The following is a 26,920-nucleotide window of genomic DNA, read 5'->3' as shown; positions in this document are numbered from 1 at the left end:
AAGATGGAAGAGGGGCTGGCCCTGAATGCATCCTACCTGACAACACCCACCTCTCAAGTTCACAATACTCTGGAACGTAAGGGAACAACCAGCCACTTTAACTCAAATCCACTGAACTGAAGAGAGCTATCCCAACAGAGAATTTGGTGCTCCGTTTCTGATGCTGTTTCAGAAACAGTTTAGAGAAAAGAAAACGATGGTTTTGCATGATAGCTGCGGGGAAACACATTTCAGAGTTACATCAGCCTCTAGCTATTTATTCCTTACTTCCTAGAAGCACAGTATAGCATCAAAGAAAAAAGCTTTGTCAATTTATTCTTTGCACAGTAATAAAATTCTTCATATTTAAAAGCCCAGATTTTTTTCTAAGCAAAATCAAAGGTTACAAGAGGATTTTACAAATAGCAACAAAAAAAATTTATGATGATGTTCCTAAATCTAATCTTAATTCTATGTTCCATTTATGTAAAACAAGGTGAAAAACAAATATCTCAGTCAAGGAGACAATACATTGATTTGTGTCTTCAAGTGGTATCCCTTGGAAATCTAAAGGGAGACTCCTAAAAAGTTTCTTTCTAATTCTTTTGTCAACCCCTTCTTCCCATCTCAGTTAGAATTAGTTACCCTTGGTTTTGTACATTTCTTTTTTTCTCTCTTCTTGCAACAGATGTTGAACAACAGCAAGATATAGAACGAATATCAGCCACAACTGAATCTTTACGCAGTGTTAAAGACCAACATGTTGCTGATATGAATGATTCAGCCCAAGAGAGTTTATTAGAAGCCGTGAGCCTTCACACACTTGAGTAAGTAAGAAAAAAAATTAAAAGAATTCTGAAATGTACACCACTTACATTGAACTCTGGCAATGTTATTGAAACTGTTGGAAAAGCACTTTTCATTAATCTGTTTACCACAGGCCTCCATCCAAAACGCAGCACCAGTCATCTGGTGTTTATCCTTCACCAGGTTCAGGCTCTAATCTAGGCTCTCTCTCCAGCTGCCACTCCAGGGCCACTTCCAGAACGGAGGAACAAAGAGTCTAAGAGCTTACTAAGTACATCGGCGGCCTTCTCCCGGTCAGCCCAGTTACACCTGGAAAAGCTTCAGTGGTAGTTCCAGGAATTCTAGTCCTTAGCTCTATATTCGATGTATTTACCTTCTCCGTAGAATATCAGATACCAATTGCCTTTTGCTATACGGAAATTCATCTCTCACTTTTTTTTATGCTAATATCAGAAATAAGGGGTTTTTTTTTATTTCCCACATAAACACATAATCCTTTTATGAATTTTCCTAAGCTCCTGGCTTCAATGCTATTTCCACAGCAATAAGTTCCACAGAGCTGTGCATTGCACGAAAAGCATATTTCCTCTTCTCACTTCCAAACTGGCTGTCTTTTAACTTAACTCTCTATGTTCTTGAAATATGAAATAAAGCAGAAGTGACCATTTTTCTCTCTGATTTTGTGCCACCTTATTTAGAGCATGGGAAACACAGGGACAATTCTGTGTTGATGTATCGGTTTGCCTTCTCCCTCTCTCCATCCCATCTCTACATCATTTTTCTCACTATTAAAACATCTCCCCTCCTCTCAGGTTATACTTCTGTTCAATGATGCAAGCAATCACCTATTATTTCAGAAAAGAAACTAGTCTCACATGTGGACAAAATCCTTAAGCTACAGAGCAAGGGAGGAAACCAAGACTCCAAATCCTCACTAATTGTGATCTTCTGGCTTTCGCTAATTTACAGGATTAACTCACTCCTCTAACAGTCCACAGATTTCTTCCTCGCATCACAGCTGAGTCATGGGGTTTTCACACTCATAGGATAAGCCTACTTAGCTCTTTTCAGTCCATGGGATACCCTTTACCTCTTTCTTCCCTTGGTCACCCCAGTATCGTGAGGAGGAAAGGTAATGATTCTAAGGTCATTAAGCCATGCATAAAAATGCTATAAGAGATCAAATCACACCACAGTCATGCAAAAAAAGAAACCCCTCCTGCAGTTCACATAGACTTCAGTTTCCCCCCTTGATGATATAAGAGAACCAGTATACAACTGGGCTGTTAGTTGAGGGGGTGGACAGGAGAAATGAAATACAAATAACCAACTCCTGTAATATATACGCTGAAGGATCAAACAATCATGGTAAAGTGTCAGCTGATGACATACACTGACTTTAGTAGGGTCATATCTAATTATTAGTGATGTGGTTTAAAAAGGCTTTTAGCCAGAGGAAAGCAACTTCAGAGATAACTAATGCATGGGGGAAGAGGGCAACAGAGATAATTAAGCAGGGATATAATTTTAGTGCCAATGCATGTTTGACAATCTGTTTCTTGGCCCAGTCAAACAATCTTTGGAAATAAAATTCCTGCATTTTTAATCTACAGCCTCACTACAGAGTTACTTTGTTGTGAAGAGTCCAGGTCACAGAATGGAAAAAAAAAAAAAATATCAGTGCAAGAATTTGCACACATTTGCTCAGCACCATCACCCACTGTGAGCACATCAGCTCACAGTAATAAGAACAAAATGTTCAGGGAGACATTAACCTCAGAAGTGGATCTCATACTTTCAGTGACTAAACTGCTATTGAAACATAAGCCATCCAAAAAATTCTGGACCCAAACCTAACTGCACAAAGGCAAAATACCTCCTGCGTTAGGTGTCTCATACTTATCATGTGTGGTCACATAAGAACATGGTACTAGAAGAGACAGTGCACAAATCTCCTTTCCTTCTGTTGCTGAAATGCTTTGGCAAAAGAGGTCTGGCTGTAGGAAGCATGGAATAATTATAGAAGACACCTGGTAGTCCTCAGATGAGTCAAGTAACTTGATTTCCATACCTTGCATTATATGCTTTAGAAGCTGCTTAAATTACCCTGGCACTGCTGTAGCAATCATTAACATTTTAGCTTTATCCTGCCTGCTGAATGCTAAGAAGCAACAGAAGCAGCAGCAAGTGGAAGAGAAATAAATTAGCAGAGACTTGGAAAAAAAGCTTGGAATCAAAATCCTGGTTGGGAATACCCCACACATAGGCGTTGGCTCTGTATCTGAACTCTCCATCTCGCACCCAACTCTAATCATTACGTTTCTTTTTAAAAGCCTGCGCCTGAAAGAACTGATGTGTTATGAGACAGCCATGACCTAAGTAAACTCCAAACAAATCATTCATCACTGCAAAACTCCAGAACAAGCTGGTACTTTCTCAGAGAACAGTGTTCTTCTAAACACACATTATACATAAAGAGGAAACAGAAAGCACATACTGTAGGCTTTCATCAACTGTACACAAACAAAGCCTTTGATAACTCTCTGAATAGGTTTGAGATCATTACGCCTGGGGCCAAGAGGCTCTCAGTAGTTTAAGATCTCATTTTCCAAACTTTTGGTCAAAAGGGTCTTTTTAAGTGCAGGGTAGAAAGGAACACTTTTTCCTCAAATATCATTACGTTCATAATACCCCTACTCAAATCCTTACATGCACTATCTTATTCCTTACCGAATTTAAACTTCACAACTTCAAGGTCTGAAGCAGGAGGTGCTCACCCACACCAGCAGCCACATTTTCTGTTACTCATCCTTCCCTTTCATAGCTCACGTTGTTCCTGGAACAGCTGGCCTTTTACAGTTCTTTACAGTTCCCTGGTTCTTTCTTACCTTCCTGTCACTCAAATCTACGAAACACGCTGTGCTCAATTTTTTTTTTAAATAATCTGCTTAAAGACATGAAGAGATGTTATGCAGATCCAGGAAGGTAAGTAGAGGACCGAGGAAATGCCCACCATTTGATGCTCTGCACCTCACACCACAATGCAGGTAATGCCATGCTTTTGCTTTAGATGCACACTAGCATGCGAGAGCCATGCACTTAATTTCAGTTAAAAGAGGGTGCCCATTCTAAAGAGGAACAACTACTTCTAGAGAATGGAGAGCTTTTACTCCAGAAAAAGTGGTTTAGCGTAACCAGCTTAATCTAGTCACTATTTTCAACTCCTTTCCCTTTGAAAGCAAACCCTAAATCAGCCTGACCTACTGAGGACTCAAATCTATCTCATTTTTTAACGTGGTCTTTTTGTTTCAGCTACTTTAGCAGCTTTGGATAGTAAAGTACTGAAAACATTATGCACTCAATTTGGTATCGCATCCTCTACAAAAATGACAAGAAGCAATCGTTTCATCAAGGTATTTAGACTTTTGGCCCCTACATTAGCACCCCAGGCCCAAAGGTTTCTTTTTCTTCAGAAGTGTTTTGTAATAACTGGTCAGCAACAGAAATGTATTTAACACTGTGGTATCCTGTAATTCACATCAGCAGCTGCACAAATAATTACAGCCCTTCTCAGGTAAAACCTCACCACTAATTTAAATGAGTTTTCTCCAAGCAGGGAAGGATTGAAATCCCTTTGAGCGATGGAGAGATCAACAGAAAGCCTCTACAAGTGTTAAAACAGTCTGATCCCCAGGATATACAAATGCTACCTGCTGATGACTGAAAGAGCACAGTTTTCAGGCTCTGGATCAAATTCTATTAAACTTTGGCTGATATTTTCCTACCTGTATGCAACCAAAGAGGTCGCTTTTCCCCTGGCCAGGTAACCATTTCAACTTTCCAGTATTCACAGGAGGTTTTAACAGGCCATACTTTTTGTTTTAGATCAGTCAATCCCCTTACCCTGCCTCTGCCCCCCTGTTTTGTAAAAGGACCGCTTCCCAGCAAAATTTGACTCAGGCCCTTCCAGAAAACAGCATCAGCTGTTCATTTGTGAGCCAGACCTAGGGGACAGACAGGTCTCTGGAACCAGATCTTGGTTTCTGGCTAGCCAAGGGGTGGTTAAATATGAAATCACACAAAAAAATAGGCCCAGTGGAGACTGAAGGGGTCATCTACACCATCTCCTCACCTCCAGGTGCGACCAGTTTTGCCTAAACAACTCCTAGCAGCCGTCTCTCTGGCTTATTCTTAAAGAGACTCCACGGGTGAGTCCCCATAATGCCTCTATGAAACAATTAGCAAGTTTCTTTTATATCTGAAAAGCATCTCCAGTTAAAAAATAGTATTATTTCTTCTATTTTTTCAGAGTTTAAGCATATAATACATTACTAAATCCAGTAATGCATAAATTCACATTTGTTTTACTTAATCTTGATAGTAATTACTCTTTTTGCAAAAGCAGTTAAATAGTGGCGTGTCATTTAAGACTTCACCTACACTACTACAGCAGCTGAGCCCTACAATATCACAACACTCATTTTATTTTTTAATGGTTTTTTCCCCTACCAGAACTGAAATGGAAGTTGAAATTTGTTCCCCACAGCAAGGTTCTAATTTTAGGCCATCTGGAGGGGAAAATCCTAAGACGGGAGTAACATCCTAGAACTTAACAAGAGTAGGAAAGCTTTTTGGTGCCTAAAATTGCCATGAATCAATTCTGAGCCACAGAATCTCACTTCCAAACTAATTTTCTCTTTTTGGTGATACTTCAAAAAGAAACACAGCCTGTTTTCAAGGTAGTCAACCATTTCTGTCAAGTTATCTAAACTGTCTAACAAAAACTGATTTACAATAGGAGGTGTCTACTACAGGCACCATTATGTCTAAGGCCATGAGACTGACTCCTCCCTGGGCATCAATTTAACAAGATTATGATGTAGAAGGGTACTGTATTCCCTGCGTGAAGTACAAGGCTTTTTATCCCAATAAATTATTTTCTATTCCTCTTAGCTAATGCACAGCGAGATTTTTCTAATCACTGTTCTTAAGGGAAGGCAAGAAAATTTAATTAATATATAGACATTCGCAAGTAAGTAGCTAGCACCTCTTTTTTTTTAATTCACCTTCAAATCAGAAGGGTTCTAATTAACATGAGATAGCAGATTCCTCTTCCTAGTGCTCTTCCCAGCAGAGTTCTATATCTGTCAGTGCATAACAAAAAAATATATTTATACAGGAGAGAGATCAAAAATATTCTCAAAATGTGTAGCAAATAAGATTGGTTTCTGCACACAAAAGCAGAAAAAGCAAAGCTCGCATCTTCCTACTAATTCAAATCACAAATTAATTACCTTTCAAAGTTTTTCTTCTTACTTGACTAATTCCCCGTCGGATACAGATACTACAAAACCAAACACTATAATCCTTTCAATGTGTTTAAAGACAAAAGCTATCATTATTCTTTGACTGGGCAATTAAATGTGACATTTGAGTAAAGTGAGAATTTTAACATTTGAAGGTGGAATCTTAAAGATAATATAAAACTCACTATCATATCAACACAGTCCATCATGGACCAACATTGCTAGGTTTCTTTGGGTTTTTTTTCAGTTTGTCTGGGTTTTTTGGTTTGGGTTTTTTGTTGGTTGGGGGTTTTTTGTGGGGTGCCTTTTCTATTTCAAGGTTTCTGAAAGGAGAGAAAAATGGTAGGGGAAAGTCCTTAATCTAACTGGAGCCAAACTACAGGATCAGTCCAGAAACTTTTGAATATTAGATTCTCCTTAGTGAATATTTTTAAGACAAAATGAACCATTTAGGAACCATGACCATTATTAAAAAGTAAACAAAACCCACATTTTCATAGAAGATGAACCTCAAAGATTGTGAATGCAATAAAACTGATTTTTGTAATACAATTAATTATTCAGTTTTCTTAATGTGCATTCCTTGTTTAGGGTTTTTTTTCTTAGATCAAACAATCAGATATTTTTAATTTTTTGCTTAGATTAAACTATGATCACATACTGGCATGCCCAAATATGAATCAGGTTCACTAGAGCATAAATCCACAAAACTATAAAGTCACATATTTTCCAGATAAAATTACTGTAGTTCATTACTGGTTTTACCAGGTCTTCTTTGGTGCATGACAACATCTTAATGCTTATGAATATCACTTTTTTCTGGCTGTAATATCAGTTACTCATACTGATAAATGTTAAATATTAATTTAGGGTTCTATCTTGCAATCTGTTCTTAACTTAGTAGAAAGAGCAACTTCCAAATATACTTACGTGCCTAAGGAAGCCAACAGGGATGGCTGGGAAAATTCAGAAAGAACAGGCTTATGTCGCAATCTGCAAATGCTTGGGCACTCTGAAAATCTCACCACCTGCAGTTAAGTGCATCAGAAATCCTACCCTGCTGTCCTAAAAGACCCTTTGGGGTCCCAGGTGTGGGTAGGTTCTACAGGTACTTGTGGGTGCGGTGTACCAGAAACCAGCAGGCAGGCCAGAGGGGAAGAAAAGAACGTGCTGAGAAGTATGCGAAAATCTCCCCAGAACTGCTAAACTCTGGAGACCAGTGGACCCAGTGAGTCCACAAGAACAGATAAATACCAAAACACCAAGAATCGGTCCAATCTGCAGAAGGCCACCAGCACACAATGGCACCAATAAGAATGCACGTCACTTAGAACACATCAATGAAGGCAGTGCCTGCTATATGTAGACAAAGACTATAGATCGTATGCGTACATGATGAACCAAAAGACCTTCTGGGTACTTCGTGAATACCAACCCAGACGTCAGTGGTGCACTAGGGCTACTCTCTATTTGGAAGTAAACAAGTGTGAGTGGCTCCCAGCTGTTGCTCCAACCAAGCAGTATGAGCGAAAGAACTGTGTGAGGGAATAATTGCATATACTCTATGAATAGTTATCTGCTATTAAAAACAACAGCTTGGCTCTATTATTAACAACAGCTGAATTAAAAAAAGGTGTTCTAATTAATACTGGTTGTGATCTGTGTCTGCCCCAACTCAATACCCTATCAGGGTAACAGGAATTTGCAGCACTCCTTGCTCTGATGCTCACTGTATGAATGGCTGTACTTCTACCCAACGGGAGCAAGCAGTGTTAGCATGCCCACGTCAAGCTTTGATGGGAAGAAAATGAACATATTTTGTTATTTTAAAATACTTACTTGGTAGGGATATAGAGTGACGCCATTAGTTCTTGACAAAGACCAGGTGCCATCAAGGTACTGATGAGCCTGGATAGCCACAGAGTTGAGAACGTTACCGTTGCTGGGGCTGGTGGCCATTTGAAAGCTGACCTTGGCTTGGTGTCCAGGAGAGCCATTTTTCTTCTCCACCCCGTTGACAATTCCTAGACTGTTGGGTTTTCCACTGTGTTTGTTGGCAATAAAGCCTGTATAATTAGATGTAGCATAAGGAGCAGGCACATATGCCCAGTCCCTGGGCTGCAGGCTGCCCATGTGCCGGGGGCTCACTAACGTGGGGATGTTGGAGAGAGGTGGGGGAGAGCCTGGCGAGGCATCATAATGTTCGGAGTTGGCAGCTTGCTCTAAGGTCAGCACCATCTGAATGGCCTCTTGCTTCAACTGGTTCAGGTGCGTGGCACAAACATCACATCTGTTGTCCTTCTCATTCCACGCCTTACGAATGGTATTGGGGACTTGGAGCTTGTCATGAATCACCGAAGAGAAGCCTGGGTCCTAAAAATCAAACAGAAAAGGGAGAGGGGGGGACAGGAAAGAAATGTTTAACCATGGTCACCACAGTGAAACATTATTACTGCTGATTGTGCATTTCAAAAGCCAATTTATGAGATAAGCTTAGAATGCAAACAAAGGCCATTAGATACAGTCAACATATGCCAGCAGCAGAGCTGAACAAAAATGAGAAGCTAGATTGTGTTGGAAAGAAAAAATTCTTTAACTTCTACTGATAAGTGGCAAATATAATAATTCCACTGCAAGCTTTAATGCATGGCAGAGAGAATGAATTAACTTGCTTCACACCACTGCACCTAATTTCTGGCTTGAATGAAATCTACTCTTAGTTACACAGGTGAGATCAAGAGCAACTCCACTAAAACCAGTGGGCTTGTAGCAAGGTTCACAAATCCATCTACCTATCAATGCCAGCTTTTGGTGCTCAGAAAATCCAGGAAATACTCTGCAACAAAATGTAAAATTTCAAAGCCTGCCTGTAAATAAAATAAAAAAATTAATAAACACAACAAAAATCAAGAAGTACCATCACTCTCCCAAAATCCTTTTCAGAATTCAAAACAGATGGATATTTCAAGAGCTTTTTGGCATTTCATTTACTAAGAACACATTTTTTTCAGCCAGAAAAAAATCGACAACTTCTGTTACTGAAATGTTCTACCACTATTTGGGTATCTGCTGATAATGTAAAATAAACCAGTAATTTTATTTTAAGAAAAAAATAGAAAATAGGGTCAATAACTTTTAAAGAATAATTTTCTTCTTGGAAACGTAGTTTTGGTGCAAAACCACATGATCAGGTTTAAAACCTCTTGCCTCATACCCTTACCTCACGGGTCGATCTGTGATGGGTAGTCACTGGTGCTCTCCACAGAGCAATACACCACCCTGATCTGGCTACAGTCATTGGGTGCTGGCCAAAATCGCGAAATGCTTCAGTAAGCTGTGAAGCCCAACAGCAGCCTCAGCAAGGGTTTATGACCAAACTCGCTTAGTTCTTACAGTATTGTGCAGTTTTAGAAACACACAGCAATGATGTGTGTGTTACACAGCAAACAATGGCAGTTACGTGGTGGAATTCTCTCTTGTGCAGTTTTGCTTTGGAAATATTTCTTGGAAATTTCACACCACATTTTTGTGGTTTTACAGACCAGGCAGTGCAGACTTCACCTTCCCCTCCTTAAGTCTGGAGACTTATTTGTGTATTTTCTTATGACTACTCAAAAAACTTTACAATCATTAGCATCAGAATTATTTAATTGGTTTTCTCTTTGGCTTTGTGGCTTTATCAGCCACTGAAATCAGACTGGGGAGGGGGGGAATCACAGAAATAGACACCACCCTTATCAAGCAATTTGATGAACGCCATGCCATCCAAGATAGACAAATTTCATGTATTGATAGTTTGGCTGCCCTGGGGAAGAATGAGTAGGGGGTAAAATACAGGGCGGGAAGGAATTCGTTGATAGAGGGTCATATTCATTATGATCCGTCTTTATTATATACTCGAGTATTTTATTTTCACTGTTTAACTACCGTGAACAGCTCCTCAGCATGCAGTGATTAATTGATTCATAAATCATGGTGCCTTTTTATGCTTAGCAGCAAAAGAGCAGTTCTAGCCCCAGAAGCCCAAGAGAGTCGTATAAGCTGATGGGAAACAACAGGAGCCTGAGATCTGATCAAGCCTCAAGCTGGTCATTTCTATTCTATGCACAAAGGGGGTCAGAGCATCAAAGTGTGTCAGGAAGGCAGGAACTGGATTCTGCACCAACCCTCCCCCCTTACCCTTTGGGAAAAGGGACTAGTGGAAATCAGGGGGAAAAAACAGGATGCAAAAGATGTCAAATCTTATTTTCCAACCCAGACCATAACTAGGTCAGCAGATCACATCAGATATAGGCACCCTGTCCATGATGTCAGGTATGCAGGGAACCGACTCTCTACTTTTCCCATAATGAGCTAGACAAAGCTACCTATATAGCTGAAGTGAGGTGTGAGTCTTTTTTACAGGCTGCTCCACGTCAGTCCAGGAAAAAATCCTTGCCAGCTCTTCCTTCAGCAAGCTAATGCCACAGAGCTAGCTGTTGTTCTTTGAAAGTTAACTTCCCTTAGGCAACTGGGCTTGAACCCAGGTAATTATATACAACATTCAGGTCCAGCAGCAGTTCAACATGGAAATTCCTGGATACTATGATAAATATTCCAAGGAAATAAAGCCTGCTCTAAAGTAAGCAAATGTCAGCATGATATAAATACTCAAGTAGCACACCAGCTTTAAAGAGTGCTGGACAGCAGTGAATTCAGCTTCATCTCAGTGTTAAAACAAACATCAGATCATTCTCTGATACAACAATAAACAAAGAGAGAGAGGGAGGACGGGAGGGAAGAAGGAAGACTGTTCCTCCTCAGGAGCCAAAAGGAGGGAAACAGGCACAACCTGAACTGATTGATCCAAAGACTGGCTCTACTAATCTATCAGACTCTACTAGACGGACAGTTCAGCACTGGAGCTGAGTCTGGAACATGAAACAGAAAAGCCTACAGGACAGCAAATAAATTTGGAGAAACTCAGGTTCCAGTAACACACTAGTCACTTTTTGTTCTCAAAACAAATCTGATAGAGCCTAAAAGAGCATTTACCTTCTTATTCTGCACTGGGCAGCTCCACTATAATTTCACAGAAGCATCAGCTGACAGGCTTACAACACATTTAGCAGGAAGGAGGCCAAAGCTGGACAGTCACTACACCCTTGCTCAAATAGCAGGGAAATGCAGCTACACAGCACTTTCAGCATTTCATCTGCAAGCAATCATCTGCACACATTCCCCCAGGAGTTCTTGTTAGTTCAATAAACAGCATCTTGTCCCATAGGCATACAACAGTGTCTTCTCCCATATGAAATAGTGACGGGCAAGCCCCACTGGATAAGCACTCCACGCTAGCTGCAGTGAGCAGCAGGAGTTGGAAAGGTTATACTCGCTGCTGAAACATGTGAGGTCTAAGAAACCCCACACTCCCTGGCATGAGAGCAGGTTTGCTTGTGAAATCTGAGGTTGACACTGGAAATACCATTTATATTTTGGCACTCATTTCTGCTCATGACAGAACAAAGTGCAGTGACACTGAAAACTGAAACAGAACTTTAAAAATCACAAAAGGGTTTGGTTTGAGTTCGGGGCAAAGGTTCAGGATGGTTTCTCTTATTGCTGTAATGGTTCATCCATCTTTAGTATAAACAGCATTACTATAAACTCCTATTCCTATAATAAACAAATGAAGGCATGTAAGAGGTCTGAAAGCTTCAGGATATCAGTCACAACACAGACCGCAGCATAAATGCACAAGGCAAGCAGTGAACTAAACAGAGCGCAGGCTGAGCTTTGCTGCAAGGAGACTTTTCCCATTACCTTCCAGTTTTCAAGCTCAAGTAAACACCAACTCCAGCTATATTTAGTTGTTCATCTTCTCCATTGTAACTCATCTTTGGTGAGGAACTGAAAACCCATATGGGAAAGACAGAAGAGAAAGGAAGCTTTGCTTTTTAGACACCCATCACGGACAGGTATGCTGAGGAATTCTTGCTTTACCCAGTGAAAATGCACCCAGTGAACAGGCACTAGTTAAGAAACGCTGAAGTACATGGATGGTTGTACCAGGGTAAATGTGGTCCTGACCTCATAGAGGAGGAGGAACAGCACTACTGCATGATCATGTAAGGTAATGAAGAAGTATCCTCGTCTCCTTCATCTCCCTTTGTAAATCTGTGCCTTGCGCTATAGTTTTCATGACATTTTAACTCCATCACTAAGAAAGCAGACTACAAAGAGAATAACCCTTCCCTTCCTGCGGCTCAGCTTGGTGCCCCTCTTCCTCAGCAGAGGAAGCAAACAGGCACTTCCAGCGTGAAGCACAGACTGTTTCACACATACTCAAATTTCACACAGAGCTCACACAGAGACACGATGAAAGCAGGCAGAGCTCAGCTGGTGGGCAGTGAGGCGGGCAAGAAACACGATGAGCAATTTGCACTTCTACATATTACACAGAGCCTAGCTGATCATAGATCCATGTGCAAACACCTCATACACATACTACTTTTTTGCAAACAAAGCGCGAGCAGACACTAATGTAGGACATACTCTGTAAGATTTTGTGCGTGCCTCTCTTTGATTTGGTCAACTATAGCCTAAGCAAGTCAGACACTGGAACCCTATGCCATTGCTCTACCTCCAAGAAAACTCAACTATACAAAGGATCTCAAGACCTTCTTATCAAACCGTGTTCTTCAACACCAATATTACTATTGCTCTTCAGGGAAACACAAAGTAGTCAATACTAACTAAATCACAGAGGCCAGCTTCTGCTTGAAGATGCTCATGGAAGACTCACGGACTTCTTTTGTTTCTGACAAGGTCCAGGCAGCAAAGACTGCTGGTGTGTAATCCATCACACAAGGTGAGGGGAGAAGCAGGGGAAAGCAACAACCAAAGTTCTGCCCAGGCAGAACTGTGTTTTCCAGACTCTCACTCTCCACAGGCAGGGAGTAAAAGAACTAATTAAGAAAATTAGTAGGAGGGAAGTCTTCACCCTGATAAAAAGCATATGCTTTTCCATGACTGTGCAAACATCTCTGCTCTAAACACAACCCTGTTAGTCTATGGTTGGTCACTGTTTGGAGGGGGGGAGGAATCCCCTCTGTTCTTTCTCTCTTGAGGGTGTATTTTCCAGCCCAATAAAAAGATTATACTTGTAAATTTACTTTCCAGAGGCACTCAGGCTATTTTCCAAGTGACTTTGCACCCTAACATAAACGTATCCTTATCATCTTCTAGGCTACATTTCAGAGATTTGCTGTTTTCAGCATTCCAGAGCCCCAACAGTTGAAAAAATGCTCCTTACTGTTTGAATGACACCACTTCTGTTAAAGCAAAAGTATGTTCAAATAAACTGAAGTCAACGGGAGATTTTCCTCGAAGAAGCATGACAGGATACACACTATGACTGTGAATTAGTAACGCCGTACCATCAAACTGAGCTTGGAACCCTTGGATAAAAACCGGTTATCTTTGCTAAGTAAAAACTGAATCATCTGAATTATCTAAGGTGGCAGGATCTCTGCTAGCACAAGCAGTGTCTTGGGAAGTAAAAGCCAAAGTTGCACATAAGCAAGACGCAGGGGCAGTGAGGTAGCCTCCCTTTTTCTGTTGCTCTGTACACAGCAACTGACACCTCTGGGAAGGACCACACTGCCTTACCCTCCCTGTCACAGAAGACTTCCCTCATGCCCAACACGTCTTCTTCACATAAGCCATCCGCTACCACCCCTAGCTGAGCAAATTAACTTATCTTTGCTAGAAAAGGAGAACACAGCTCCCTCTCCTTCTGAAACTCTCTCCTTTCCCCAGCAGAAGTACTGTTACTACATGTTGGGGAGAGGAAAGAGGAGGCAGTCCGGGAGATGTGTAAGTAGGAACTTGAGCAAAAGGAGAGACAGAGGGCATGGGAAAGCACAGTGGAATAAGAAAGAGGGTTTTTACATCAGCCTGTTTCCAGCAAGCTCCTGTAAAAAGGCTGTCTTACCAACAGTAAAACCTCCGCAGTGTTATCACGTCCTGCCTCTTTAACTAAGTAGCATTTTTGTCCCTCAAACCTGAAGAACTGTTTTCTGCTGCTGACTTGAGCCTTCGCTTTCAAAAAGGCCATGAGAGTGCTCCCTGTCCTACAGTCGCTATCTTCAGAACACGTCTAGGGGAGCAGGTCTCTTCAGGGAGGGGGGTAAAAAAAAAAAATCAAATCTTAATCCTGTCTGGTATAGCACTTGCAACATTACTATTTTCAAGATGTTTTTCTTGAGCTGGCACATACTACTGACATTTGGACTTTTATAATTTAACATTTGTCACTATAAACCAGCTCCTCTGCAGCCAGAAAAATATGCTGCTTTGGTTTAGTCTCCTTGTCTTCTTATCTGAAAGAGACAGAAAGTCTGAGCAAGACTCACCTTACAAACTTCCAGCAGCAGGATGCAGAAGAGAGAAAACCCTGGAAAAATAGGATTGAAAATGGAGAGGAGGGACAGAAGAAGGGGGAAAACAAAAAGTGTTTTCTAATTGCTCCATGGATTGGCTTATGGCTGTGGTGATGGATCAGCACTGACAGACTTACAGCTGTACACATCTGGCACACAGGTGTTTGTGTTAGCATTTGATAGCTAGACAGCAGCCAGATTTTTAATTGAGTTGGGAAGAAGAGATGAAATAGCAGCAGGAAAATCTAAATATACATTCAGTGGTGCAAATCCAAGCCTTGCCCAATGATCTCTGCTATGCAGTTGTCTAGAGCTCTCGCAGCCCAGACTGAATCTGTGCCCACAGCGTGCACAGGGTATCCTGGAGGGAAGCTTCCTCTACAGCTATTTGTTAGACAAACTCAGCCGCTGCCAAATGGACAAAATTTGTCAGCACCCTTTTTACAGCACAAAGAATAGGAACAAATTCATAACTGCCGAAGCCTCATCACTTGTGCTGGAAAAAAGCAGCTCCATTCTCTCCTCCTTGCTTTGTATTTTTCTGTCTGAATGTTGAAGGATTGCATTTGCTTTCTTAGCCACCAGAGCACACTATGAGCTTGTGTTCGACTGATTATTCACCTTGACCCCCTAGTACTGTATGCATCATTGCTATAAGCAGTCTTGTGCCGTACATGCAACCCAGAGGTTTCACAGACACGTTCTCGCCCAAGTATCCAGTCACCCCACAGAACTCGGTTGCTGTTGCTGCCTCTCCACCCAGCTGGAGTCCAGCTACAAATTCGACCTAAATATGTGAGGATTAGATGCTTTCAAGAGCTTACAAACTATTAGCTTTATCAACCAAATGTTTAGTCACATTCCTCATCATAGGGGCAAATGCGATAATACCTTTTTTTCATAAAATCCTTCTGATTGCCATTCACAAAGACATTGTTCTTTACTGTTGATATCCTGTTACCCACCCTTTCAAACTCATCGAGGATAAGCATGAAGCATGACTGACTTATGATTACATGGCCCAGACCTGTTAAAATACTGGAATAACATTAGCTTTTCTTTGATCCTTTCAAATCTTTCCATTATTCCAAGCTCTGATAAACATCAAATTAACAGATCATTTGAACCCCTTTGAGTAACCAGGCTACAGCAGCAATGACTGTTCTGACACACCTCCGCATTTTCAGAGTTTAGCTTGCTCTTCCTGTGAGAAGAGCAGTACAGTTCTTTGATGAATGCCAGCACTGAGCTGCTACTGACACTGTAACCAGTGATTTCTCAAACAGCTGTCACACCTGGAGAATAGTAACTAAACAGCACGAGTGTGAAAGTCAGGAGAGTATTTGTGACGCTATAGGCTTGCTGTTCTAATTTACAAAGGGGTTTGTAGCAAGCGGAAAGCTCTTGTAACTGTTTTTAAACAGGAGGTTCATATCCCTTTTGTTTTAGGCTAATAATCATCAGAAAAACGTATTTTTATTTCACAGCTTAGCATTCTCAAAAGAACCTTTCAGTTTGTAACATTTTTCATCAAGTCTGTTCAGCTTCAGCACATCTACAATGGACATGCATCAGAGAATCAAAATGTTCTGTCCTATTCAGCTTATTTTTGTATCCTGTTTTTTGTAAAACATTTCTGCATGCTCACTCTTATGCTCTTCTCTTCACTAAGAAATATTAGTATCTTTAAATTGCATGCAAAATCACTGTTTTGGAGGGGGCAGGGGCGGAGGATCACTAGATTGATACAGGCTATTGGTGGCTTTGACAATGGGTAAAGAGCTTTACCTTTGTATCTCCAATCTCCCTTTTGGTTTTTGGGTTGTTTTGGTATTTTTAATTCGTTCAGCTTTTGAAAAAAAATTTACCAGTCTCTACACATCAAGTTTCCAACCTGGTTCAGCAGAGCTACCTTCCGTTCACCTTGGCTGTGGTCTTCTCTAGCGACACTCATTCAGGGTCTACTCTAGATTCTTTTCTGCCACTGTCAGATTTCCACCCTTCTCACCTTGACTGGAGAGGCTTTGGGAAGGTCAAGGATATGGATTGACTAGAGTTAGAGCATTGCAAGCCTTAGTACAGCACTAATTATGGTCAGTTAAAACCTGAAGCATTTTACTGCAGTTTAAAAAAGCCATTTGAAATTCACACTTCAAGTTGACTTTCTTTTATATCCTTGAATATGAAAACACCAGGCAACCCAAGTAATCTTAGCAAAACTGCAAGTAAAATCCTTTCCACTTTACTCAAATCAGACAGAGCTTATCTGTGTGCCATCTAGGAGACAGAAATTAATTTTGTTTCTAACCACTGGGAAAGTATATCACAAAGACAACAGTCACTTCACACTAATAATGAAGTTTCTCCCATGCACATTCACAGTCAGAGGCACGTGAAAATGTGAAACGTATTTGCCTCTTCTCTAACGTGTCCATTTTGCATTAGATAGATAACATTGTTAAAACATGCCATTTGGAAATAGAAGTGATTCTCCCCTCTGCACTGATTCTCAAATCTTTGTACACACAGAATGTTCCAGGCTACGTACAAACTTGCATTTATCACTCAGCAGCAGTCATATCTCACACTAGGTGTTGACTGGGGATTTCCACCAGCCTTTTATCCCGACTGAACTAAAGAACATGCACCTCGACATCTGCAGAACTACTACATGCCTTCTTTAGGAGTTATCTCCTTCATGTCAATACACCCAGAATTAGGCAAGTGGGATGTGTGAAAGCTAGAAGGTCAGCTGAGACCGTGGAGAACAGTCCCAGATCACTGCGCAACCCTTGAGGTTGCAGAAGGAGAAGACAAGATGCCTTCTTGAAGCTGATGGTGTGAATTGGGTTGGGGGGTGGGGGGTGTGAAAGAGAGGGAGAGGAGAAATCAAGACAATGGTCTATGAAAGGATTCTTTTTTTTCCAGCTAATTTCTGATACAAATAATTTGAAGGTCTACTGATGGGGTCCACAAAGATGGGATTACTAACCTAGAAGAAAAACCACATCTCTATAAATGTGTCATATGCCACCTTGCTTTCCCAAAAGACTTTATGCTGTGTTTCAGGTGGACAGAAGTTGCACAAGAGCATCCTATAAGCAGCTCTGAAGTCTGACAGCACCTGTCTGAAACATCCTCCTTGACACACGCCGAGCCTGCAGTGAGCTGCTGCTTTGAAGAGTAGCCACATACCAGGTGCTGACAGCCCCTTGCTCCACAGGCAGCTAAACGTCCCCTGCTGTCTAGCCATACAGGCTCTCAGTCTCACTTCGATCTGCTGCATCTTCCTCCCCCAGTAACATTTGGCCTTTTATCATTTACCACCTCCTTTTCAGCCCAAGCCATTCACCCACGAGAGGGCTGCTCTGCTTGCTCCTGCCTCAGGATTCTTCAAACTCCCATCGTGTCCCAGCTCAAACTACTTTTCAATGACTCAGTCTCTTGGAAATCCCCTTTTTTCCTTGGAGAGGGAAAAGCACAACTATCCTGTTCCTTTCCTGCCAGCAATACCATGCCTGTGCTTTCTCCCCTGGTTTGCACAGCTTTTTGGAGTCCAGCCTCAGGCTCAGCAGGATTATCAGGTACACAGCTCCCAGATCCAGCAGATACCCTCTGACCTTTTTCCTGCCCCTCAGCTGTGATGCCCCTCCTCACTCTGTGCACTAATCCCACTGTGCACTAATCCCACTGTACTTACCACTTTGGATGTGCATGACGTAATTCATTATTTTTATTAGAACTTGGTATTGGTTTTATTAATAATGTGAACTGAGAAAAGAAAAATCCCAGCCTAACCCACCGATGTTTTTTCCTAACAGTTTTACATTATCTCAGGGTGGGTTACATTTGCTTCTGAAAGCTCCTCAGCTTTGATGTAATACCAGACGGTAACCAGATATAGTTATGTATTTATAGCTGTTTCCATTAACACAGTTATATTAAGAGCTTGTTAATGATCTCATTATCAAATTGTCTAATTATGGTTTTGCTTAATTTCTTTTGTGCGTATGGAATCACTTGTAATTATTGCCTGTGATCCCTGGAACCCCTAAAATGAGATTTAACATATCAAAGACTTTTATTTGGAAGTGAAATTTGTAGCTGTAAATACACTTCTCTCTAGAACTTTATCACTTCTGATGCCCCCATATTCCACACATTTCTCACGCACAGTAGCTTAGATATATTGATTCCATTTTTATGCTTGTACAAAAATATTAGAGACAAACAAAAACGCACCACAAAAGTCAAAATCCTAATCTTAGAAGGTGCTGAGTGCCCCCAACCTCTATGCAACCAAAGAAATCTAAGAGCATTAGAGCAGCCATGAAAGAACATCTATTCCACCTAGTATACAGGGCAGGAAGCGGAGCACACCTCAGCCTTTCAGCTGGGAATAATTTCAGGAGCAAAGCTGTTTGCAGGTTTCCACTCCAGTTGCAAGATCAGCTTATGTTTGGTTAGCAAGTATAAATATTTGGGGTATGCAAAGGGGAGGAAGAAGAAAAAAAAAAGATCCCGAGAAAAGCTAATGAAAGTCACAAGAATCTGCCAGCTCTCAGCGGGAACAGAATTACACTGTCACAAGTGTCTCACGGGCAGTATGCGGACAAACTGCAGCGCATGCGACACCCTTGCAGCAGGCAAAGCGCTATTCTCCAGCCTTAGGGCAGTTGCACTGTTTGACTATGCCAGTACAGCTCAAGTGGTAGAATGTGTGTTATGACAAGCCTGTAACACGCAGTCTTTTTCTCTTATGTCGGCTGCAAATGTACCTGCTAAATTTCATTAAATTGTGTCTGCATGTGAATTTCTACATAAACTATAAACTAAGCTGTATACTTCAACATATGCTTCAGCTCCAATTCAGCAGACTCTGCCTGCATCTGCTGAGGCAGGGATTGCACGGGATTTGGTATTTTGTGCCAAGGGTAGGTGACAGAGACTGGGTTGAGGGGCTGGTGAGTGCAGGAAGATGCATGGGGAAGATAAAAAGCTGTGGTAAGGATGGAAGCTGTCAGGCTGCTGAGTGTGGCTTTACATGAGAAAAGAGCTCCAGCTCCACTCACTGTGGCTTTTGCAGATGCCAAAGGACCTGCTTTTGGTGCTCCCTTGCAAGGTGATCCAGAAGGCACCCACCACACCAGCACTGACTCAAGCTGACACAGCTGCATGATGCCAGGCGGCTCTAAAGGAAGGTACCAGCCTGGGTCCAGAAGCTGATGGGTCACTTGGCTGCCAGGCATCTGGTGCTGTGAATACAGCAGAAACCTTCATGGATCTGAAGCCAGCTGAAATTGGTAAAGAGAACAATACAATGCTGTGGGCCTTAGTCAGCCCCCTGGGAAAGCTGCTGCTTCTGAACACTGACAGCCAGAAGCAAGAAACACGGTGTAACGCTTACCACTGCGCTTCTGCCAGGCTGCTAAATGCTCTGTCTCAATACATATCTCTACAGTCAGATTTGTGGCATCAGGGGAGCTTTGGAGTACAACTAAGAATGTCCTTTGTTGTTGTCACCAATTAAAACAGAACATCCCAAACTCAAAAAGTAGGCATCGTGTCAGTTCAGGACTATTGCGTTTGTTTAAAAATACTCACACTGTGCAACCCCTGGCTGTCACGGCCTCCACAGCCTGTATCCCATCCTCCGCACCCTCACAAAATCCCAAAGAGTTCAAATGGTGGAGGGTACGACAGGGCTCAGTTGGGAAGCGTTCTCACCAAGGTCTCAATGAAAGCATTCAGAGCTGAAGGAGGCCAAGCGCTCCCCTCCCCACATCCATTCACTGTGAACAGAAGCCTCAAGCCCTTGCTGTGGGACCACAGGGGACAGGCACATAATGAGCCCTCACTGTCGAACAGCACGGTGTTGCTGGCCCCCCATGACACCAATCTACAAGTGTGGGCTAAAAACATGCCTCCCCCACTCCCACCACAGCTCACATTGTCCTGAATAAGCTGACTGCTGACAAGCCCAAGAGGGGATCAGGCTCTTGACTTGTGTGGTCTGATGAAGGCTAAGATTACAAATCTTTTTCCAAATAGTCCCCAAGTGAGCCACGCAAAACAAAACAAAATAAATTTAAAAAAAAAAAAAAAAAAAAAAAAGAGAAAAGGAGGAGGAGGGGAGAAAAAGCTTCCAGTACAGCCTGGTAATATTAGCCAGCCTTAAACCAAAATACAATGTTCCTCAGGTTACCGTGTCAGCTGAAAAGCTCTCTAACCAGTGGGGAGGAGAACGGATTCCCAACCTTGTAAAGACTAAAGACATTGATCATGACTTCAGACTAACACAGGGCTCCTTGTGTACCCAGTCACAGCACCATCAGTGGCGAATAGCATCTGAAAGGATGAAGATATTAGTTCTAGAAGTAGCCATAGCCACTATGGCACTGATCTCGCAAGATGCTGAATGAGGCTATAACCCTCTCCCTCTACCCCATGGCACCTCCTGCAATTAACGTACAGAGCAACCCTCCGTAAACTCAGGCTCCAGGTTCTCTGCTACTGATTCAGCTCTATAGATTCAGAAATCAAACCAAATTTAAGTAAACTTAAACATACCTCCTTAAACAAAAATTATTTACAATGTTGAGTAACCTAGTGGCCTCTTAAAATACCTTGTAAGAATTTCAGCAGGCACTGATTAATTCAACATGCTGTAAAATCTACATACTTGCATAATTCATGCAACCTGAAGAGAAAAAAAAAAAAACACCTACTTTTTGTTATTTATTGACAGACAAGCTAACAAGTATGAGGCTCTGGAACCTGAGGGCCAGGAAAGTGATGATGTGGATGAAGGCCCGTGCAGGTTGGAAGAGTTGCCTAGGGAGAGTCGGTCAACTCCGCACACCATGACCAGTTCCACTAAGAAAAGAAGAAAGGTGGTTGTCACCAGTGACTCCACTCCGAGAGGAACAGAGGGACCAGTCCACAGGGAAGCCTGCTGCCTCCCTGGGGCCTGGGTAAGGGATGTTACTAGAAAACGCCCCTGTCTGGTACAGCCCTCTGATCTTTATCCATTACTGGTTTTCCAAGTGAGTAGCAATGAAATCCAAACAACAAGATGTCTGAGGGCAATCAAGAGAGACCTCAGGGCCTTGGGGCAACTGGTTGAGTGATCAGGAGCACAGTGTTTTCTTCTATCCTGCCAGCTGCATGGAACAATGGTGCGTGTAATTGGAAGATTGCACAGATCAGTACCGGGCTCCAGGCCTGGTGTCACCAGCTGAGTTTTGGGGGTTTTTGACCATGGGTCAGTTTACACAGCACCAGACCTGCTGGCAACAGACAGGGTTCACCTGTCTCAAAGTGGGGAAAGGATCCTGGGTCAGGAGTTAGCAGGGCTCATGGCAACAGCTTTAAAATAGATTTGAAGAGGGAAGGGAATAAAACCAGGGTCCCTAGAGATGAGCATGGGAGGGAGGCATGCCAGGGCTGGAGGTGAGATCGATAGCACAGCTGAAATGCATCTATGCCAATGCCCAAAGCATGGGCAACAAACAGGAGGAGCTGGAAGCCATCATGCAGCAGGTAGAGAGTCACCATCACAGAAACATGGTGGGATAACCTGCATGACTGGAGTGCTGCAATGGATGGCTACAAACCCTCAGAAGGGATAGGCAAGGAAGGAGGGGTGGTGGAGTAGCTCTGAATGTTAGGGAGTGTTTCAGCTGCCTGGAGCTGAATGGTGGTAACAACAAGGCTGAATGTTTATGGGTAAGGATCAGTGGGAAGGCCAACAAGGCAAATGTCCTGGTGCGTGTCTGTTATAGACCACCCAGCCAGGATGAAGAGGCAGTTGAAATACTCTACAAGCACCCTGGAAAAATCTCATGATCTCTAGCCTTTGTTCTCCTGGGAGACTTACTGGATGTTCACTGAAAATACAACACAGCAGAGGAAACAATCTGGGAGGTTTCTGGAGTTTGTGGAAGATAAACCCCTGGCACAGCTGGTCGGTGAGCCAGCCAGGGGAGATGCCCTGCTGGACCTGCTGTTTTCAAACAGCGAAGGACTGGTGGGTGATGAGGTGGTCAGAGGATGTCTTGGGCATAGTGATCATGAGATGATAGAGTTTTCAGTTCTCAGAGAACTAAGGAAGGGGGGTCATCAGTGGACTTCCAGAGGGCCAACTTTGGCCTGATTAAGAGCCTGATTGACAGGGTCCCTTGGGAGACCGTCCTGAAGGGCCAAGAGGTTCGGGAAGGCTGGGCATTCTTCAAGAAGGATATCTTAAAACATGCAGGAACAAGCCATCCCATGTGCTGAAAGACGAGCTGCTGGGGAAGACAACTGGCCTGGCTGAACGGAGAGCTTGGGCTGGAATGCAGCGTAAAAGGAGTTTATCAGCTTTGAAAGAAGGGGCAGGCAACTCTGGAGGACTGTAAGGATGTTGTGAGGTTATGCAGGGCGAAGACTGGAGAGGTGAAAGCCCAGCTAGAACTCAGGCTGGCCACTGCCATAAAAGATAACAGAAGATATTTTTACAAATACATTAGAAACAAAAGGAGGCCCAAGAATAATCTGCACCCTTTATTGGATGCAGCAGGGAGCATTGCCACAAAGAACAAGGGAAAGGCTGAGGTACTTAACTCTTTCTTTGCCTCAGTCTTTAATAGCAAGACCCGTTACCCTCAGGGTACTTCAGCCCACTGAGCTGGAAGCCAGGGATGAGGAGGAGCAGAATGAAGTCCTCACAGTCCAGGAGGAAACGGTCAGTGACCTGCTGCTCCACTTAGACGTGCACAGGTCTATGGGGCTGGATGGGATCCACCTGAGGGTACCAAGGGAGCTGGCGGAGGAGCTTGCCAAGCCACTCTCCATCATTTATCAGCAGTTCCAGAAAACTGGACAGGTCCTAGCAGACTGGAGGTCAGCCAGAAGGAGAAGCCGGGGAACGACAGGCCTGTCAGCCTGACCTCGGTGCCAGGGAAGGTTATGGAGCAGATCATCCTGAGTGCCTTCATGTGGCACGTGCAGGACACCTGGGAAATCAGGCCCAGCCAGCGTGGAGTTATGAAAGGCAGGTCCTGCCTGGTGAACCTGATCTCATTCTACAAGATGACCCACCTAGGGGATGAGGGAAAGGCTGTGGGTGTTCTCTACCTGGACCTTATTAAAGCCTTTGACACCATCTCCCACAGCATCTCCTGGAGAAACTGGCTGCTGGTGGCTGGGACAGGCGCACCCTGCACTGTGTTGAAAGCTGGCTAGCCAGCCGAGCACAAAGAGTTGTGGGGAATGGAGTCATCTCGCTGGTGGCTGGTCACAAGTGGTGTTCCCCAGGGATCAGTGCTGGGGCCAGTCCTGTTTAATGTCTTTATCGATGATTTGGACAAGGGGATCAAGTGCACCCTCAGTCAGTTTGCAGATGACACAAAGCTGGGCAGGAGTGTTGATCTGCCTGAGGGCAGGAGGCTCTGCAGAGGGGTCTGGGCAGGGTGGGCAGATGGGCTGAGGCCAGTTGTATGAGGGTCAACCAGGCTCAGTGCCAGGTCCTGCACTTGGGTCACAACGACCCCACACAGCGCTACAGGCTGGGGCAGGGGGCTGGGAACTGCCCGGTGGGAAAGGGCCTGGGGGTGCTGGTCAGGAGCCGGCTGAACAGGAGCCAGCAGTGTGCCCAGGTGGCCAAGGCGGCCAACAGCATCCTGGCTTGTAGCAGACACAGCGTGGCCAGCAGGACCAGGGCAGTGCCCGTCCCCCTGCGCTGGGCACCGGTGAGGCCGCCCCTGGACCCCTGTGTTCAGCTTTGGGCCCCTCACTGCAGGGGGACGTGGAGGGGCTGGAGCGTGTCCAGAGCCGGGCAGGGGGCTGGGGCAGGGGCTGGGGCACCAGCCTTGTGAGGGGCGGCTGAGGGACCTGGGGGGGTTGGCCTGGAGAGGAGGGGGCTCAGGGGGGGCCTGATCGCTCTCCGCAGCCACCTGACAGGGGCCGTAGGCAGGGGGGGGTCGGTCTCTTCTCCCGGATAACGAGCGACAGGACAAGAGGAAACAGCTTCGAGTTGCACCAGGGGAGGTTTAGGTTGGATATTGGGAAAAATTTCTTCACTGAAGCCGTGGTCAAGCACTGGAGCAGGCTGCCCAGGGAGGTGGTGGAGTCACCACCCCTGCGGGTGTTTAAAAAACCGCATAGGTGCAGTGCTTAGGGGCATGGTTTAGTGGTGGGCTTGGCAGCGATGGGTTAACAGTTGGACTTGATGATCTTAAAGGTCTTTTCAATGTAAATGATTCTATGGTTCTATGATCTGGATTTAGATTGAAAAAAAAAAAAAAGAATAGTCTCAACATCATTCTGTAAAAACACTTCAGGGAAAACAGTGCAGGGAATGGGGAAACAAGAGTTGCCGTTTTACTGGCTTAAACTTATTTTTGTCTGAACAGCTGAAAGCTACGTATCCACAAAGACAAGAATAAAGAAATCCAACTGCGAGATAGAAAGGTCTCATACCACCATATTACCTTATTTTCCTTAGTTTCATCTCCAGAGCCTGTCTCTCATTAATTTAAATGTAATATTAGTCTTTATTTACCTCTCATAAATATTTCTACTCCTTCCAATTCACACAGACCTGGACAGTTCCTTCGGAGATTGCTTTGCTCTTCTCTGGGGCTAAGCAGCACAGCATCATGGAATTAGCACCAAACCTCGTTATTTCTAATGCTGCAGCAGAAAAGCCACAGAGATGGAGACAGAGTGAGAGTGGGAGGGAAGGAGTCTGAGCACATCAGCCGTGATTAAAGTTGCCACAGTGGCTTTAGGCTAGCTACGCAAAGCAATACAATATGAAAGTGTGCTTATCCTTTGCAGCCAGCTCCCACAGCAGAATCTGGAACCGGGACACTGGCGCTTGCGGCCCTTAGATAAGTCACGAGGAGCAACATAGACACTTGAGCCATGACACCTGTCAGGGGAACCACGTAACCTCGCAAAGAAAAGCTACCAAACATGAGGTTGTGTCTTGTGGTTATAAACACCCAGAGCTGTGTTCTATCAGGATTCACTCATTAGGTCCTCCCCAGCTGCTAAGGCAGCTGTACTATTCTCTCCACACAGGAGTAAGGCTGCACCCCTTTGCACTTGGCAGAGCAGCCTTCTGGGATTTAAAATCTCCATCTCCTCTGAAGCTGCACTGTCTACCTTCAGGCACAGCAAGTCACTTCTTCTTGTCCAGTCAGGACAAGTCACCCTTTTGGCACAGGGGTGTCATATACTGGGCTTTTGCCATGCACCTCTGAATACAGCTCAGCTGCACAGGGACTGATCCATCGTCACAGAGCATCAACACAACCAAAACCAAGTCCCCCCGTTCAACTGATCTAACACATCCAAGACAAGACTCCCAAATCAGAGATTGCCACGTTATACAGCTTCTTAAAATTCACTGCTGCTACCTCTAAACTTGAAGTCTAGTTTTAGATACTCCATGTGTTAAGTTAGAAGAGACAAATATTCCTCAAAGATCACATAGACTTTGTTAGGGGGAGCGGGGGAGGCAAGAGAAGAGCCAGGAAAGAAAAAGAAGAGCCACAAAGTAATCAAAATAATAATAAAATAATAATAATAATAAAAAAGGAACAGAATCTCCATTGTCAGGCCTTCTACTCAGGACCTGGGTCAAAGATAGTGACTGCCCTACAATCAATAATCCACTCATTACTTTGCACTTATAAGCAGAGTAATGCAGGCACAAGAGCCCTAGGACACTGCACTACTCAAGCGAGCAAGAACACTAGATATTATTTTTCCCATAAGAAAAACAAACTGCGCTTGCAAGCTGGCAACTGTATGCAAGGACTCAATGCCTATATGCCAACAGACCATTCTGGAAGCATACAGTAGCCCCATTTACTATGTTTAAAGCAAAAGGGTTTTTTGTGTTACCCATACTTCAAGTTTACGGGTAGAAATGTAGTTGCATTGCACAATCACGTTGCTTGATATATTTTTAATTACAAACAGTTTAGCTATTTTTGCAACCATTTGTACAGTTTCATATTAGCAACCAGAACTGTGGCTCCAGCTCACAGTCTCTGTCTGAAATTATTTCACATATTTTATCAACATTACACAAGCTACATGTAAGGTCTTCAAGGCTTTTCCAAAAGTGATATTAGAACACTGGGATCTTTTTGTTTTATTAATGTTTACAGAGTCTGCATTGAGGACTCTACTGATTACCATAGGGACCAGCAGTCTGGAGTTACTGGGAAGTCCAACTCCCCCTTCCTCCCCTTCTCCCCAATTTTAAATGCTTTTGGTGTTCTCAACTAAACCCTGCATTTAGTATTGTAATGTAACTCACTCTCCCATGTTACCATCCATAGAATGTTTTCTGGCATGCTCACAAAATTCCACCAGAGACCTATTTTGGCATCCACTTCTATAGCATTT

General features: G+C 43.3%; 1 protein-coding gene across 1 annotated transcript in view; it reads right to left on the bottom strand.

Annotated features, from left to right (window-relative positions):
• Nucleotides 1-26,920, bottom strand: part of KIF26B (kinesin family member 26B) — a 303,527-nt gene that overhangs the window by 199,038 nt on the left and 77,569 nt on the right. Inside the window, exon 2 of the mRNA XM_056344683.1 lies at nucleotides 7,932-8,465. Coding sequence (XP_056200658.1) covers nucleotides 7,932-8,465 — 534 coding nt within the window. The remainder of the gene's footprint in view (nucleotides 1-7,931; nucleotides 8,466-26,920) is intronic.

The sequence above is a fragment of the Falco biarmicus genome, chromosome 6 (assembly GCF_023638135.1).
Source record: "Falco biarmicus isolate bFalBia1 chromosome 6, bFalBia1.pri, whole genome shotgun sequence".
Taxonomy (NCBI): domain Eukaryota; kingdom Metazoa; phylum Chordata; class Aves; order Falconiformes; family Falconidae; genus Falco; species Falco biarmicus.
Note: the sequence above shows the minus strand (reverse complement) of the source record. Positions and strands in the feature narration are given on the sequence as shown.